Source organism: Dinoponera quadriceps, unplaced genomic scaffold, assembly GCF_001313825.1.
Source record: "Dinoponera quadriceps isolate SergipeBrazil2010 unplaced genomic scaffold, ASM131382v1 scaffold1441, whole genome shotgun sequence".
Taxonomy (NCBI): Eukaryota; Metazoa; Arthropoda; class Insecta; order Hymenoptera; family Formicidae; genus Dinoponera; species Dinoponera quadriceps.
This window is the reverse complement of record NW_014555884.1, coordinates 631,615-647,739: the sequence shown is the minus strand read 5'-3', so window position 1 is coordinate 647,739 and position 16,125 is coordinate 631,615. Positions and strand designations below refer to the sequence as shown.

General features: G+C 38.7%; 3 protein-coding genes and 1 long non-coding RNA gene across 7 annotated transcripts; 1 reads left to right on the top strand and 3 right to left on the bottom strand.

The window, feature by feature from the left end:
- Positions 1-1,280: 1,280 nt before the first annotated feature.
- LOC106745717 (tubulin-specific chaperone C-like) lies at positions 1,281-4,285 on the bottom strand. Of its 4 annotated transcripts, none has more exons than XM_014621581.1 (5): positions 4,224-4,285; positions 3,506-3,615; positions 2,914-3,158; positions 2,546-2,830; positions 1,281-1,832 (listed from the first exon to the last, which is right to left on the bottom strand). In XM_014621581.1, the coding sequence occupies exons 2-5, from the start codon at positions 3,509-3,511 to the stop codon at positions 1,598-1,600; spliced, it is 771 nt and encodes a 256-aa protein (XP_014477067.1). In that variant the 5' UTR covers positions 3,512-3,615; positions 4,224-4,285; the 3' UTR covers positions 1,281-1,597. The 4 variants fall into 4 exon arrangements, with proteins under 4 accessions (XP_014477067.1, XP_014477068.1, XP_014477065.1 ...); XM_014621582.1 differs by having other exon boundaries at positions 1,281-1,631; positions 1,741-1,832; positions 3,506-4,278; XM_014621579.1 differs by having other exon boundaries at positions 3,506-3,715; positions 4,032-4,277.
- Positions 4,286-5,352: 1,067 nt separating this feature from the next.
- LOC106745716 lies at positions 5,353-6,791 on the bottom strand. The gene has a single exon (XM_014621578.1). It carries the CDS (start codon positions 6,592-6,594, stop codon positions 5,353-5,355), a length of 1,242 nt encoding a protein of 413 aa, XP_014477064.1. The 5' UTR covers positions 6,595-6,791.
- A 1,060-nt stretch (positions 6,792-7,851) lies between these two features.
- Positions 7,852-10,619, bottom strand: LOC106745714. The gene is made up of 3 exons (XR_001374543.1): positions 10,264-10,619; positions 10,070-10,183; positions 7,852-8,595 (listed from the first exon to the last, which is right to left on the bottom strand). It is a non-coding gene; the product is annotated as an uncharacterized LOC106745714 (long non-coding RNA).
- A 125-nt stretch (positions 10,620-10,744) lies between these two features.
- On the top strand, positions 10,745-16,125 carry LOC106745713 (calcium release-activated calcium channel protein 1-like). Its single transcript, XM_014621576.1, has 2 exons — positions 10,745-11,887; positions 12,554-16,125. The coding sequence occupies exons 1-2, from the start codon at positions 11,300-11,302 to the stop codon at positions 13,043-13,045; spliced, it is 1,080 nt and encodes a 359-aa protein (XP_014477062.1). The 5' UTR covers positions 10,745-11,299; the 3' UTR covers positions 13,046-16,125.

Below are 16,125 nucleotides of genomic sequence, written 5' to 3'. Positions count from 1 at the left end.
TAATAAAATTATGCAGTTAAAAAGTAAATAACATCTCATGTTAACTTTATGTATTTATTAAAATATGGAAATAGAAAGAAAGTTGTAACGGGTCACCTCCGTAGGTCCGGTGATCGCTCGTCGATGCTAGGAAACGTAAGTGATTGTAGGCGGAGAACGGAAAGTAGAAAAACAGAGGCGGTGATTACATGTCAGACTACCACGAGCGCTGCCCAAGAGCGTCTTTATTTGTATTCTATATACAGATATACTGTAGATGTTATGCTCGTTGCAGTTGGTTATAGGTTGCGCAACGCGTAACGCATAAGTGTGTACAAAAAGTGCAAGTAACGGAAGGCGTGGCGAGACGTGCGAGGTTTCTGGTGGAATGTTCATTCTGTGGCTCCGTTCAGGACAGAATTTTGATGACGGGGGATGACCACGCTGACACAGGATCGACCTGAAAGAGCGGTGGTAGAACTTGAACGGAGCGTCGAGTATTCCTGTTGACGAAAGTCGATTGTTTTTTAAGCGACTATTTTACATTTTCATGCGAATCGATTTTTCCAACGAAAGATCAATTCAAATAATATATAGAGATAGTTTAATAACTAGCCAATAGAATTTCTGTTCCCGACCATAATAAGGCGAGTAGTAGAAACTTTTGCGTAATAAATTAAAATTACTTTGATTTGGAGACACATCTTATGAATTTTTTCATAACGTTTCTCGTAGAATCGATCTTTTTTCATTCCAAATTTCTAATAATCAATTTCAGTCGTTTCAATATAAAATCAATATAAAATCAATTCAAGAATCGATTTTCATAACGGCAAACATCCCTACTACTGATACCTCCTCCTTGATGACATCGTTGATGATGTCTCAGGCATAATATAGCAAATTAAACTAGAACCGCTATATATTACTTACACTATTTATATATTTAATTTATAGCACAATTATTATGTTATCATTTGTTATTTCATTTTTAAATGATAACTTTCATTCGCACATTCACATTTAATCTTATATGAAACGATGAATTGAAAAGATATTAATAAAACAATTTTTGTATATTTAACATGATCCATTTTACGCAGTGTCCTTCAAGAAGGCAACAAATTAAAAATCATTAAGATACATAATGATTAACTCGTTATTTAATGTTGATAATGTAATAATGATTAAATCGTTATTTAATGTAAATAAGATAATGTGTAAGGAAAGGTATTATATAAATAACAAAATAGAATTAATTGAAAATAAAACTGATATTCTTTGTAATTTATATATCGATATATTTTGACAAAACAAAACTCGTTTTATAAAAATCGTATAAATGAAATAACATTCAGAATTATCGAATGAAAACCAAACACCGTAGGTAATTCAACCTCAAAGATCTATATTTTTAATTTACACGCAAACGCAGTATCACTCCAAAAATTATTATACAATAGAAAGTATCGTGAGGTCTATTTCATTCCTTATCCTAATGCCTGCTTCACATCTTACATGATATTGAAAAGAATTATCTTCTTAGAGAGAATACATTATTTATATGTTTCTGTTTTCAATATATGTAGATAAAGCGTGTTGATTCAACTGAAGATCCTCACAATTCCATTGGCTCAAATGTTGATTGAACACTGTCGGACGATATACGATTTAAATCAGGAATGGCATCACTGTTGTTATTATTGTTGTTGTTATTATTATTATTATTATTATTATTATTATTATTGTCATCTGATGTACTTGGGATTGGTGTTGGAGTATCTCTTGTTGGCAAGATACGAAGATGCTTGCTCGGTGGTTCCCAAAGGACTAGAGCCATGGAGGGTCTCTCCCTGAAAAAGGAAAGCTAGTCAGATTTAACTTTTTTGCAAAAATGAATTGTACAGGATGATTCGATGCAACCTTTTATCGTTAAAACTACATAATCCTGGCTAAATTCTTAAACAACTTCTCATTTTGCAGAGCTGCCCGAAGCTTATTCTTTTAAGTTATTAATAAAAATACTTAGCTTACCACGGGTCGGGTACAAAATATTTCCTATTTTATGTGTTGAAAAAAGTATCGGAATAAGATATAAAATAATAAGATAAATTCTCGGAAAATATTCCCTTTTTAATGATCATATCTGAGTACTTTTAGACACAAAAAATTATAAATGAAATCAATTTATGTAAAAAGAATATGTATTTATGTAAAAAGAATATTTAAAAAATCTGAAACATCCTATAAGACATGTTTTACTAAAAAATTTAATTTTGATGACATCTTAATAGAACAGTCCAAAGTTAAAGTAAGGCTACAATCTCATGCCTCTCTTGGCACGAAATAATTTATATTTGACAAATTTTTTCTTCGTTTTTTAAAAAACGAAGTAAGTGAAACAATTGATAATGACAATATATTAAAATGGCTCACTATATAATTAGCGAACGTACGTGTTTTTTTATTTCCTCCAATCTCTATTAATTATAAACTCATATTTATTCGCAATCATAAAAATAATTTTTTTTATCCAATATACAATTAATGGAAAATTTGTACTCACAATTTAGACAGAAGAGTTGAGGGAAGGATGGGTTCTTGTTGCATTCGCTTAAGTTCTTCTGAAAGAACTAATCTTGGGTGTGCATGGTTTGCTTGGTCACTATTTATTGTATTGTTTGTAGTATCAACATCCAAATCCATATCTGATTGCTTGTGAGAGACAGATGCATCGATTGCTGAGGTCGATGCCACAGAACTCTCAGACTGGCGATTGCAACTAATATGTAGATCTTTGAAATGTGCAGTCATTTTTTCTTCTGTTATAAACTGCTTAGAACGACGATTGCTTGAAAAACACCACGTTATAAGAGATTTTACAACTTAAATGGTTAATTAGCAATTATATATAAAGTGCAATTTAATATTTACATATCTACACGATCTAGCGCTTCTAATTTTCTCTTCTGATGAACGATTGGTCCATAACTAGTTTCTCCTGTGAATCTAATCACTTCTGGTTGCTGTAATGCCGGTACACTCCATGGAATACTTATTGGTGGTACTTGGGGCATTTGCATCCATTGTCCAACTTGTTGCTGTTGTGTATTTTGTTGGCTCATCATATGTTGAAAAATAGATTGTGGTGTACGTACGTAAGCTCCACCCATTGCATTCTGCACCGAGAAACACAAGTAATTATAATATTAAAGTAACATTAGGTAAAGTAACATTAAATAAAAAATGTTAAGTAAAAACACTATTAGCTATATGTATGTATAGTATAATATAATGTATGTATGTATGTGTATATATATATATATATATATATATATATATATATACTTCATCTAAATATACATTAAGTAAAAAATGTTAAGTAAAAACACTATTGGCTATATGTATGTATAGTATAATATAATGTGTGTATGTATGTGTGTATATATATATACTTCAGTTTTTCTGTGTAAAAATGATCTTACATATTCAATTTCGCATAAGAACTAAAGATAAATTTACTCACAGTCATTTGACACGTAGTAAGATGTCTTCAGATCACGTCCTGATTCGTTCTTTTTTGAGCCAGGAATGATCGAATGACGAACTTTGTCGAGCCAAGATATCACTGACCAACTATTGCATAAATTGACACATATGACATTATTATGTCTACTTCTACGTCGTTTGCGAAATTAAAGAAACAACGAATCCGTGTGTCTGCGGACAACTGCGCCTATCATGGAATTTTGTTCGGATTCGATTTCCGATCAGAATCTTTTAATTATTCCCTAGATTTTTTATTATATTTTACAGGAAGTAATTAAGCGATTTCAATCGGAATCAATTCCGACCGAGTCCACAATGTGCCCTGAACTGACAATGGCCACATTTAGCGGAACGTTTAATTTACAACTGTCGGGAGTTTTCTGAGATCTGATTATTCTTTTAGATATGCAGAAATAATCCAACGTTGCACAGGGAACTTCCAACAGTTGCAAAATAAACATTTCGCCGAACGCGGCCAATGACAAGCATCATTGAACGCTAACCTATACAGTGATTTAACTCGTACGAAAATGCGTTGTTAAAACGCACGCCTGTTTCTAATGAAAATCATATCCAAGCACGCGCACATACGAATATCATCACAAGTTATATTTATCATACGACATTTATCGTTTTTTTTTTTCTTTCGTAGATCGTATGATTCGTCAAGCTAGAAAAATCGCAAAACTCCGCACTATGTTTGTTTCGCTTAACCGCATAATCTTTCTCTCTCTCTCTCTTTCAATACGGTTTTAGACAACATGCAGGTGCACCCCCAACACTCAACGAATGTAGATTGCGTTCGGGAATCTCATTCCTACTATGTATTCGTGATTTCGATGGGCAAGCAGTGAGAGTATCGTGTGCCGATTTCTGAACGCTTTAATGTAACTTCTAGTGAATAAAATTAATGTTGCGGATATACACAAAAGTCTCATTCTCAGTATACAAGGTGTCCTGTGTAAATGCTCATCTACATAGGATGCAAGACGCAGAACGCAAGTTGCAAGTCGCAAGAAATGCTGAGAAAAACCACAGGGGTTAAAACTTTCCATTAGGTACAGAACCTGAAGTGAAACTGCATTTAGCAAAATTGTTAGAAACCGACGGAACTATACTGGGAAAAAAAGGATACGTGCCAATCAATATGTGGAAAGTTGTAATCACTCACGATGAGGACGTAAGGATATTTATTAATATTAATACATATATTAATGATCCTTTTAATAATAAAAATAATAATCTTTTTAATAAGAATAATAATAATAACCTTTAGATATGTAATAAAAGTAATAGTAACAGTATTAAGAGCTTTCTAATTTATAACAACATGTACGTAGGAGAGCTCCAATATTCGGATCTGATTATCTGACTATTCGGATATCCGCCATAGGAACTTAGAATTTTTGTCTAGAAACGCTACAATATTGCGATATCGATAACAACGATCTTGCAATTTTTCTATTCTGTGTATGGGCGTTTATTCGAATAGCATACAGATATGTCGCTCGAAATTCAACGAAATATCCAGACTACATCCGAGATTCGGATTTGATCCAGACTCGATTCCGACTTTGAATCCAGAATATTAGCTATGTTTTCACATCGTATATACATTATACGGATTATTCGAACATTAACTTGAGAGTTGGGAATTTAAAATCTATAATACGAAGTATTTTGTCGAAATGCTAATGTAAATATTCGAATGTCGAGTCGATTATATTATAAATATATTTCGATTATACAACAGCTGATACAATCAGTTAATAACAGTTAATAATAGTTAATAGTTAATAATTCACTACATTACATTGTATAATTTTAAGATGGCTTAGGCAACTGATCCAATCGCGAAGCTAACTCCGCCAGTTCGGCGACAGCCTCACTAATCCTCCTCCCGTAGTCCAAGTCCTTCTCCATGACAGAAAGTACAAACTTCGTCCTGTTCCGGAAGGTGTACTCGGTGTAGGACTCGGAGTCGTTCAAGATCTGTGCGCTAAGCTTCTCGTCCATCAATATCGTGGGGAAGTATATTATCGCTGTGATGAGGGAGCTCAGACGCTGTTCCTCGAAACCTTCGACTACTTCCGACCAAGCGGGTCTCCGTCTCAAGCTTGCCTCATGTGTGTCCAGTGTTTCGCACAGCGTCTCGTAATAATATCGCAGCATCGTGCTGCCCCAGGTCTCTCGGAAGCTCCGATCGGTACACAGATAGAGAAACTGCGTCACGTCGTGCGCCAAGGGCGAATATCTCAGCAGCTGGTAATCGACCAATAGGCACCTGGGCGGCACGTCGTCGTTGAACATGAGGTTGTTACCCCACAAGTCCCCGTGGCTGGCCACGTTCACTTTCGTGCAGGACGGTGTGAAGGCGTAATCGGCTTGCTCACAGGCAATACGTACTAGATCAGAATCGTGTCCTAGACGCTCGGCTATAGCCGCGGCGACGTTGACACCCGCTCTGAACCATTCTCGCGTCTTTTGGTCGACGCTGAAGACTCTCTTCGTGAAAGCATCGGGATACAATTGGTTAAGGGGCGAGCCAAGACGCGCCTCCGCCATCAAAGACGCGGCGTGCAGATGCGCGAGAGCGCTGAGACCCGCTCGCACGAGCGTCTTGTTGAAGAGCTTACCTCGCATCGAATACCCCTTGTCGCCCAGCTCCTCTAAAATCAATAGATTTTCCTTCACTTTGTAACACACGGGCGTCCACAATTCCCCGCGATACCGTTCGCGCAGCAGCGGCATTATGGTGTTGTAAAAGCTCATCTCCTGCTTGAAGAAGCCGATCTTTATCACGTATTCAACCTGGTCGGGTACTTCGTAAGGCAGCGTCTTGAGAAAGAGCGAAAGAGTGACCGTTTTCTTTCTTCTCACCGTGGCTGTCACGGTAAGACGGTAATGAGAGCCGAGATATCCAAGTTTACCCTCGGAATACGGCCGAATATTGTACTCGACCGAATCAACCTCGCTGTTCAACACGTTTCTTGCGACTTCCTTCACTTCTTCGAGCGTGAGCAATTTCTGAACGACACCGATCTCAGTGACATCGACAGTTTCCATCTTCGCTGTATTTCGACACTTTTCCTGTTGATTTTACGCTCCGATGGAAATACCAAGCATTGCGCAGCAACTCATCGGTCTTTATATACTCTTTGCCATATTTACCAATTCATTAACTGATCCCGTCTCGCGTAATATATACAACGTAGAACATATTTCCATCAAGATATTTCCCGATAAACGTGTAGGCATTTATGGCCGACGTAATGTAGACGATAGGTAGACGATACGGAAGTTTGAATTTTTCTGAATCTTTCTGATTACGTTCATTGTAAAAATATATATGTGTATGCGTTGCGTTGTAAAATGTATTTATATAAAACAGTTGCATCGTCGCATGAATCCGTAGTTAATTTCTTTTTAGCATTATCACGGCGAATATGTTTGATCAGTATTGAATGCGCTTAACACGTTGACGCGTCATCCAGATATGGGCGACGCGTAAATTTCGTCGGAGTCTCATCGCTCACAAATAGATGACGGTTTTACTTACTTTGATAAAGAACGATTTCGTGAAGTTTTTCGACGGATATTTAATAATACGAAGCGTCATGCGCGGAGTATCGAACAAACATAAATTTCGCTTCCGAAAGATTTAACCGTTGAAACATTTTTCATATACAGGGTGTCGCAAAGCATCGCAGTGTCACGGTCGGAGACACCTGCGAATCGCGTTCCTCTGCCTGTAATTACAAGACACTGCGACGCATGATATATTAAACACGCGCGTAACATATCCGTGTGCCGATCGACGCCGAAACGAACATGCGTCGCTCTTTCGGCTGCACAGATATGCGCATGTAGAGGTGACGCAACAAGCGGCGTGCGGCGAAAGATAATTATCTTTCGTTCTCTCGTGACGTTTGTCGCAACAGGAAAATGATAGCGCGCTATTATTTCCACACCTTACAGTTGACAGCGTGGTGCGTGTTTTTTTTTTCTTTTTACAGTGGTTTCCCCGGTAGGTCTAATTCACTCTCATTGTTTAACGCAGAAATCGTTCGAAACGTACTTCCTCTCGCATGCGGAATTCGGCCGCCGGCGAAAAAAGAATCGCCGACGGACCGCTCGCTGACGCGACGCACGGCAACGATCGAACTCGTCTGCGAGACGGTCGCGAGCTGCGGCAATGGCGCGTCAGCATCCTGAGAGCTAAACCATCGATTTAACCCTTATCGGTCGTAAGTCACCTCTCACGTAACAACAATACTTCGTCGCTCCGGTCGTACGTCACGTAAGAGGTGACATTTTCGCATATTTACCGAAACCAGCTAGAATCTAGCGAGAGTCACGCATAAAAAGCTAACGTCCGATAAAGGTTATAAGAGTTTTGGAGACGGACAAGTTTGGAATTAGACGCTAAATCAATGCATGGAGTAAAGATACACGAACGCATTCCAAGGGAATGTCGAATGGCCCGGAAATGCAGAGGTAATTAAACTATTTCTAAACTCCCGACATCTTGATACAAGTTTCTTTCGGAAGAAGGAAATCATGCTGTTACCACAGTTCAACTACACACGGTTGCGACAGTGCTGGGAAATTGAGGGTTCGATTTTCTTCTGCGCGTGCGTTGACTGTGCAACCAAGAATATGGCGGACTGTCATAATGATACCGGCGAGTGAGACAGCACAGCTGAGTGTATGACACATTTAAAAATATTTATGTTATAATCGTAATATAAAATGAATACAAGAGGTGGTATCTCGTATGTACGTTTGTTACATGCAAAAATATTTGTGAACGGGGAGAAAATGCAATAAGTTTCTTTTGATTTCCGAAGAATAGCGAAATGTATCGACATTAATATATACAGTTCTATATTCTATAAAATTATATATAGGATTTCATTCTGAATTTGACAGCTATTTTACGCGAAACACTACGTCTCTTGATGTTCAAATTCAGCGCCCGTACAATCCACAACATGGCTGACAGTCACGTGACCGATGACCACTGACATCAAAAAAGTTGCAACTCTACGTAGTTGTGCCGTTACTCTGAAAATTGGAATTTTGAGAATAAAAATGAGCCTTAATATATATGGTTGATATTGGACAAAATTTTACCAACAAATTTCTTAGAGTAAGAATCTTTCATTTAGACCTAAATAAAAACTTTACTAATTTTCAAAATATCTCAAAGCAGTCCACAAGATTCGAAAGAGCATCATTTGTATCCGTTTGTGTTCTTTCGTTTTCCTTTGTATCTCAAAGGATTCGGAGATACAGCAATTGTCATTTAGGCTTAAATGCTATTGTTTTCAATTTTCAAGATATCTCAAACTGCCAACGGCATTCGAAAGAGTATGCGTTTGTATCTGTTTGTACTTCTTCCGTTTTAGTTTGTTCAGTTAGTCACAGGGCAGTTGCAACAGATATTTTTCTTTATATATTCCGAAACAAAAGATATGAAGAAGCGAACCTATAACGAACATATATATAAGTAATTTTTACATACACGTATGTAATTTTCACAGCTGTCTGACCATTTATTGCGCATGTTGATGAATCATAGGTTCGCTTCGCCGTATCTTTTGTGTGTCCCGAAACATGTAAAACAAGAAAACTGTTTTGCAACCGACCTGCGGCTGACAGTGCAAATGATGCTCCCTCAAAAGTCGTTGACTGCTATGAAATATCTTGAAAATTGGCAAGATTAGCATTTAAGCCTAAATAACAGATGTATCTCCGAATCCTTTGAGATATAAACGAAAACGAAGGAAGTACAAACGAGAAGAGCAATCAAGCTATATTATTTCTTTTTTCCAAAATTGGACGCCAACTTCACACCAGTGTTTACAATTGTATAATTCTTCTAATTAATATTTGCGCATACAGAATGCAAATTTATAACATATGTAACTATAGTTAACTTTTAGAACAACTTAGGATAAACAAAAGAATTTGAACATTTTACAGCTTTAAAGTGAGATATCTCAGTAACCAAAAGAAGCCACGTCACTTGAGTCGATAGAGTTTCCTTGGAAATCCGACTAACACCTTTGGATGTGTTAAAAAGATAGGAAAACCCAATGACAGCTCATTTACATAAACGCATCAAGATTCAAAACGAACATTCTTAGCACGTTATCTAAAGAGAGAAATGAACACGAGTTTCTAAAAAAAAACGCTGTAACTCGGAAAAAAGGGTTAAGCCGGACCTATTGAAATTTATATTAAAATTTTTTTCTCATCGAAAACAGCTGAATTTATCCTTAAGACGGAAATCACACTATATTAAACCTTATAAATGTATAAATGCATTAATGAGTCATTGGAATATCTTATCGTAGGCGAATGAAAAAAGTCCCGTGAGCTATATATATGCGACGCTACACGCCGTGCAGTTTAAAATTAGCTGGAAAGATAATCGGCTTGAAGTTCAATTGAAAACTCGGTAATTCCTTCTCGTAAGAGAGAAAAAAAAAGAGGAAAAAGATGAGAATGCGGAATAATCGGTAAACCGTCTTACGTGGTTCGACGAACATGTACATTCATGTTCCCGACATATCCCGACGATTACGTGGTGAACGGACACACAGGCGTGTACGCGTGTACATAGACGCGCGCACACACAGCCGCGACACTGCAATGCAATATAAACGATTATTCCACCTGTCGGAGCGCAAGCTCTCCATAAATAATATCATCGTTTGTTCTACACACCGTATATTTACGAAGAAGACGAATTTTCCCACCGGCGATCTATGCGACGTGTTCAGCGCGCAGCGTCGGCAGCGATCGACTGGACTATCGGCTGAGAACGCGAGGAGGTAATGCCGAGCAATTAGGGAAAATCTCGGATAAATACCTCAGGTGATATCCCGGTGATCACAGATTAATGCCACACCTCCTTCGCCTTAAGCGATCCGTCCGGATCGATCGATGAACCGTCGCGTTTTTATATCTTATTTACCGACCAGCTGAGAATCTCCTCGTTTCCTCCCACGACCCGCTCTAATCTGCTCATTACTGTACTCTATCGTCGCGTTTCAACGTATAGAAAAATGAATGTTGTTGACCGCGAGCCATCGATTACTGTGCTCTTAGCGAGAGAAAGAGAGAGAGAGAGGGAGAGAGAGCACGTGAGAGGTGGATCGCATGCACGCATCGCCGCGGTGTACATTCACACATGGATACACACGTTGGGAGGTCGCGCGGGCCAGTTATTATGTCGCAGGTATGGCTCGAAGGTAATTAATACTATTGTTATGATTCAGATAGAGGTACGTCATTGTCAGTACACCTTGGCTCGGTTGCGCGACTTGATCTTCGGCAGTCGGAGCTGAAACGCGCAACAGGTACGATCATCGCGTCTTCTCCGGCAGCGGGCGTGATGACACACGCTTCCGTCGCCGATATTCTTCACGCACCTCGTCGCAAATATTGTTGCTCGGCCGATGCACGGCACAACACCGTCGATCGCGCGATTCCGAGTTACAATTATAAGTCGTCATTCGGCGGCGGTGCAATTGGATTCGAAATCGAGCGATTATGCGCGCGATCCGCGGTACGATCCGCATGGACTGTAGCATAAGTGAATAGTGAATCGCGATATGATACACATGAACAAAATACTGGAACTTCCTCTCGAAGAGACGCGATCGACGTGATACGATGAGCAGAGCGCGTCCCGAGGAACGGGCGTGATCATTCTTCGGCACATCGTAGCCGACACATTCGGGTGAATCGAGGGGGGTCCATGAATTCGTTCGAGATGAGCGATCTCGTAAATGGTGTTCAGCAACATGAGAAAGCGACGAACACGACGACGAGGTCGCAGCCGAGATCGAACGGCACCAACGATGCGTCGGGGGAGGACGCGAGAAGCGGCAAATTCCACAAGTCGACCCAGAGCGATATCTCGGCGTGGAAGAGGTCCAGGCCGATGTCTCTGGCGTATCTGTCGAGGCAGCCGCAGAGCGAGTCGAGTTTCTCCACGCACAGTTCGCGAAGCACGTTGTACCCGGTTCAGAGCGAATTGGTCTTATCGCCCAGGAACAAACATTACAACAACAACAGATACGTATCCCTGGACATGAGGTCGATCAGCAACCTGCCGTATCCTAGTCCTCCGCACTCGAACAGTCACATTTACGGCGGCGGTATGCCGTACACGTGTTGCTGTACGTGCATGGGCTCGCAAATCCCGCCGGCGCCGACGCCACCCTCGCACCACGCCGAGGATCACGACGGGCCCGAGAGTCTCTCGTGGAGGAGGCTGCACATGAGCCGGGCCAAACTGAAAGCAACCGCGACCACGTCCGAGCTCCTCAGCGGCTTCGCGATGGTACGTACAGCACCGGCACTTGTATCTCCGCGCATCGTGTCGCGCGAGTGACGTTTTATGAGCGACTCGTCATGCGCCATTGTTTAATCCAATCCATAGGAGGAATCCTTCCGTGGATGTCTTGAAGGTATTTGGAAAAGAAAGAACCATTTTTATACGTCACGGTATTCCGTAAAGTAACAGACCGGAGATATTTTTGCTGAGATTAACTGGAGAAAAAGAAAACATTTTTTTTTTCATGTAAACGAGAAGAAAATATAAAATAAATAATCTTGTTATGTTGACCCTGTGAATAAGCGAGTCCCGCGAAGAATCTCACGAAACTTGTAAACGCGAAATATTTATATGAACGATGAATTATGATCTCTTGATGATCGTTTAGATAGAGTTGTTTTTCCTGGAAATCAAACGCTGTCGCGCGTGTGAGCGCTGTGCACGATTACACAACGTTTCCTGAAAAAAGATTAAATTGACGTCGACGACAATTCTATGCAATTTTCATGCACATCTATGTGGTTACATAACGCGGACATCCACTTTCTTCAATCCGCTTCGCTTCTCGAAATATTCTCGCGTGGATACCTTTCAAACGTCGCTTGCGATTCATAGTATTGTCTCGTGTCCATTCGGTTTTCTTTTCTTCTACTTTTCTCACTTGTGTTTCAGGTGGCGATGGTAGAACTGCAAATAAACGAGCCGACCGCGGTGCCGGAGTGGCTGTTCGTAATGTTCGCGGTCTGCACTACCTTCTTAGTATCGGTGCATATTTTCGCGCTGATGATAAGCACGTATCTTTTGCCGAATGTTGAGGCCATAAGCAAGCTCCAAGTGTCGAAGCTCGTGACGGAATCGCCGCACGAGAGGATGCGCGGCTTCATCGAATTAGCTTGGGCGTTCTCCACGGTTTTAGGACTGTTTCTGTTTCTCGTTGAGGTGGCCATCCTTTGCTGGGTGAAATTCTGGGACTACTCCTTCACCGCCGCCACTGCCAGCACCGTAATAGTCATTCCCGTGCTCATAGTATTCGTTGCTTTCGCTGTTCACTTTTACCATTCCTTGGTGGTTTACAAGTGTGAAAGTGCGGTGTCGGATATGAAGGATTTGGAGAGTATAAAAAGGAATCTGGACAGCGTGACGATAGGACAAACCAACGTGTAAACAACTTGAGACGCGATACCGCGAAACCTGTGAAATAATCAGTCGCTGTTGAATTGTCACAAATTAAAGGGAATGCCGTTGAATAGGATAATGAATAAGAAACGATTGTATTCTACTGCGTTGGAAGGAAGGTAATGTCGTATCTCCCCGAAGAATGACTTTGGTGTGTTTTACTAGAGAGAAATTTCAATCCAGATAACGTAAATGCACGCTATCCTGTCGTTTAGTATGCGGAGAATGCATATAAAAGTTTATATTCACTTGAGATCGAGAGCGAAATGGAGCAAAACAAGCTGAATCTTCATTGCTTGATGCTGTTTTACTTTTGTAAGAGGAAAAATGCGACGCAAACGAAAAAGGAAATATGTGCTGTACATGAAGAGGATGTCGTAACGAACTTATGTGCCAGAGATAGTTTACAAAGTTTCATGATGTGACCGATTCCAAGATGAGGAGAGCTCTGGTCGACCGCCTGTTGCTGATAACGACCAAATCAAGATTTTAATCAAGAATAATCAACCGTACACGACGCGGGAGACTGCAAAGATACTCCGCTGGTTACATACAATCGAGCCATCGAGTATTTGCATAAGCTGGGATGTGTGAATCGTCTTGATGTCTGGGTGTCGTACGATTTGAAAGAAATCGATCGCACTTCCATCTGCGATTCGTTACTTAAACGCAACGAAAACGACCCATTTTTCAAAGCGAATCGTGACGGACGATGAAAAAGAGGTTACCTACAACAACGTAGTGCGCAAACTGATCCTGAGGGAAACATTGAGAAAAACCGTTGACCACTCCAAAGGCTGGACCAAAGGCCCGGAGAAGGTCATGTATTTGGTGCTGGACCAAGGCTGTGTATTTGGTGGGACTAGAAGGGTGGTAGTATATTATGAGCTCCTTCCAAAAAACGTACGGCTTAATTCGGACAATAACCAATTGGACGAAATAAAGGGGGCCATTCTAGAAAAACACCCGGAACTGGTCAATAGAAAGGGTGTTTTATTTCATCTGGACGCCGAGTTTCATTAATCAGGAAAAAATATTGCAACTCGGCTGGGATGTTTTACCGCACCCAACATATTTATCAGACATTGCTCCTTGTTCCGATCCTTGCAGAACTTCCTCAATGATAAGATGTTCATTTCTTTGGAGGACTATAAAAATCACCTTCAGCAGTTCTTGGACGCTGAGAAAACGTGACAGTTTCTGCGCATGTGAAATTATGTAACTGCCCGAAAAATGGCAAAGGATTATATAGAAAAGAACGGCCGTTACTCTCTGATTGAAGTTGTTTTTAAATATAAATAAACCTCTTCCAATTTTGGGCTAAAAATACGACATTACTTTCCTTCCAACTCAATATAATCTCTATTGATTTATAAAGTAAGAAATATTACTCAATTCGAAACCATCACAAGAAAATTACACACTTTTGAGAATGATGTAAGAAAGACACGGACTTTTGTTGTCAATAACTTTACTTTTCAAACGTGACCATGTGAAAATGGCCAGGTTTTATTATATATAAAAATGTACATAGCTGTACACATGCAAGTCAAGAATTGCAACAGTACAAGCAAGTGCTCTTAGTATATTACTTATAATATTCAGCATTTAATTATATTCTGTATACAGTTTAACTCTTGATTTTTATTTAAACCTGTTCCTTGTTCTGTTTATTTCTATCATATCACTAATATATCGTATATTTCTGTTGTATCACTAATATATAATGTTTTTTTTATCTTATCACTTAGTTTGTGGGAAAACTGAAGGACAGTTGAGTACTTATTTTGTATATACACTTCTTGAAATTTACATAATGAGCATGTTTAGTATCTGTAATCCTAGTCATTAAATGAATCGTCAGACTTTAAAGATTCCCAGTAAGATGTGATTCGTTATTAGTATTATAAAAAGTAAAGATATATAAATAACATACCTCTCATTTTTACCATAAACTAAGTTGTAATCTTAAGATAAATACTTTCTACAATATTATGTCCCAACTTCTTTTGTACAAAAACATTCATCGATTGAAAGGATGTTTGTGAGCAAAACGAGAGATAAAATTGCTTTAGCAACGAAAGCATTATGATCTCGTGTTGCAGCATAAATTATAAAATTGTATTGCACAATGCCTCTAATCAGTATTCGTAAACTCTTCGAAGGAGAGTTAACTTCTTTATCCTTAAATTCTTCTTAAATTTCTTAGGTACACTATGTTGCCTTCAAAATTTAGTCGTTTGTTCGATAAACAAAATTTCTTCAGACATAGCGCAAACTTTGCCACTGTCAAGTTTACAACTGAGGTTATTTCTATGTACATTGGAAGAAAAAAAAAAAACTTAAAACATATGTCACAAAAGTATAAACATTGGTATTCTAATATGCTTTATTAAATAAGAAAAGAAAAAAAAAGAAAAAATAGTTTGAAAAATCAATGATTCTAACACTATAAACATTCTCTAAAATGTACAAAAATACGTTTCGGAATAGGGCAATTCAAAAAATTTTACAAATGTATCTGTAATTCTCGGACCAAATAACAGAAGTAATCAAAATATATGCTTTGTTACTTATTTTACATAAGTGATTATCATGTAAAGATGTAAAAATGATTTTTATGTTCAATATTCAACTATATGATAACAATGGAAAATGAATCGCTTGTGCTATGGACAGGTAAACAAATAAAGATTGACAACATAACAAGAGAACATAATCACTACGAAGTTAATGAAACATGCCAAACTCAATATATTGGAAGTGCTTTTGTTTATATGACCTAATTCGAGTGAGAAGTTCAGCCTCTATTTTTCTACGTTAAAAAGATATACAAGTGCACAGATTAAATTATTAATTTGGATTGTTGAATAATTTAACTTCCCTATCATATTTTTCTATAAAGCTTTTTTTTTCTACTATATATCGTTTCCAAAAACTTGTAGTAATATATCCTATACGATAATGCGCTTATCCATTTAACGTAAATTATGAACTATTATCCCGATGTACATACATATATATATGTATATATAGATTCTTAATACAACTCGCTAAATATTATAATA

Excerpts from the sequence above, each read along its gene's own strand:
- LOC106745713 (XM_014621576.1), top strand. The coding sequence starts at position 11,300 with ATGAATTCGTTCGAGATGAGCGATCTCGTAAATGGTGTTCAGCAACAT. Across the intron at positions 11,888-12,553 it reads TCCTCAGCGGCTTCGCGATG|GTGGCGATGGTAGAACTGCA; the intron begins GTACGTACAGCA and ends CTTGTGTTTCAG.
- LOC106745717 (XM_014621581.1), bottom strand. Across the intron at positions 2,831-2,913 it reads GCGCTAGATCGTGTAGATAT|CAATCGTCGTTCTAAGCAGT; the intron begins GTAAATATTAAA and ends GTGTTTTTCAAG. Across the intron at positions 1,833-2,545 it reads TCAACTCTTCTGTCTAAATT|GGAGAGACCCTCCATGGCTC; the intron begins GTGAGTACAAAT and ends TTCCTTTTTCAG.
- LOC106745716 (XM_014621578.1), bottom strand. The coding sequence starts at position 6,594 with ATGGAAACTGTCGATGTCACTGAGATCGGTGTCGTTCAGAAATTGCTC.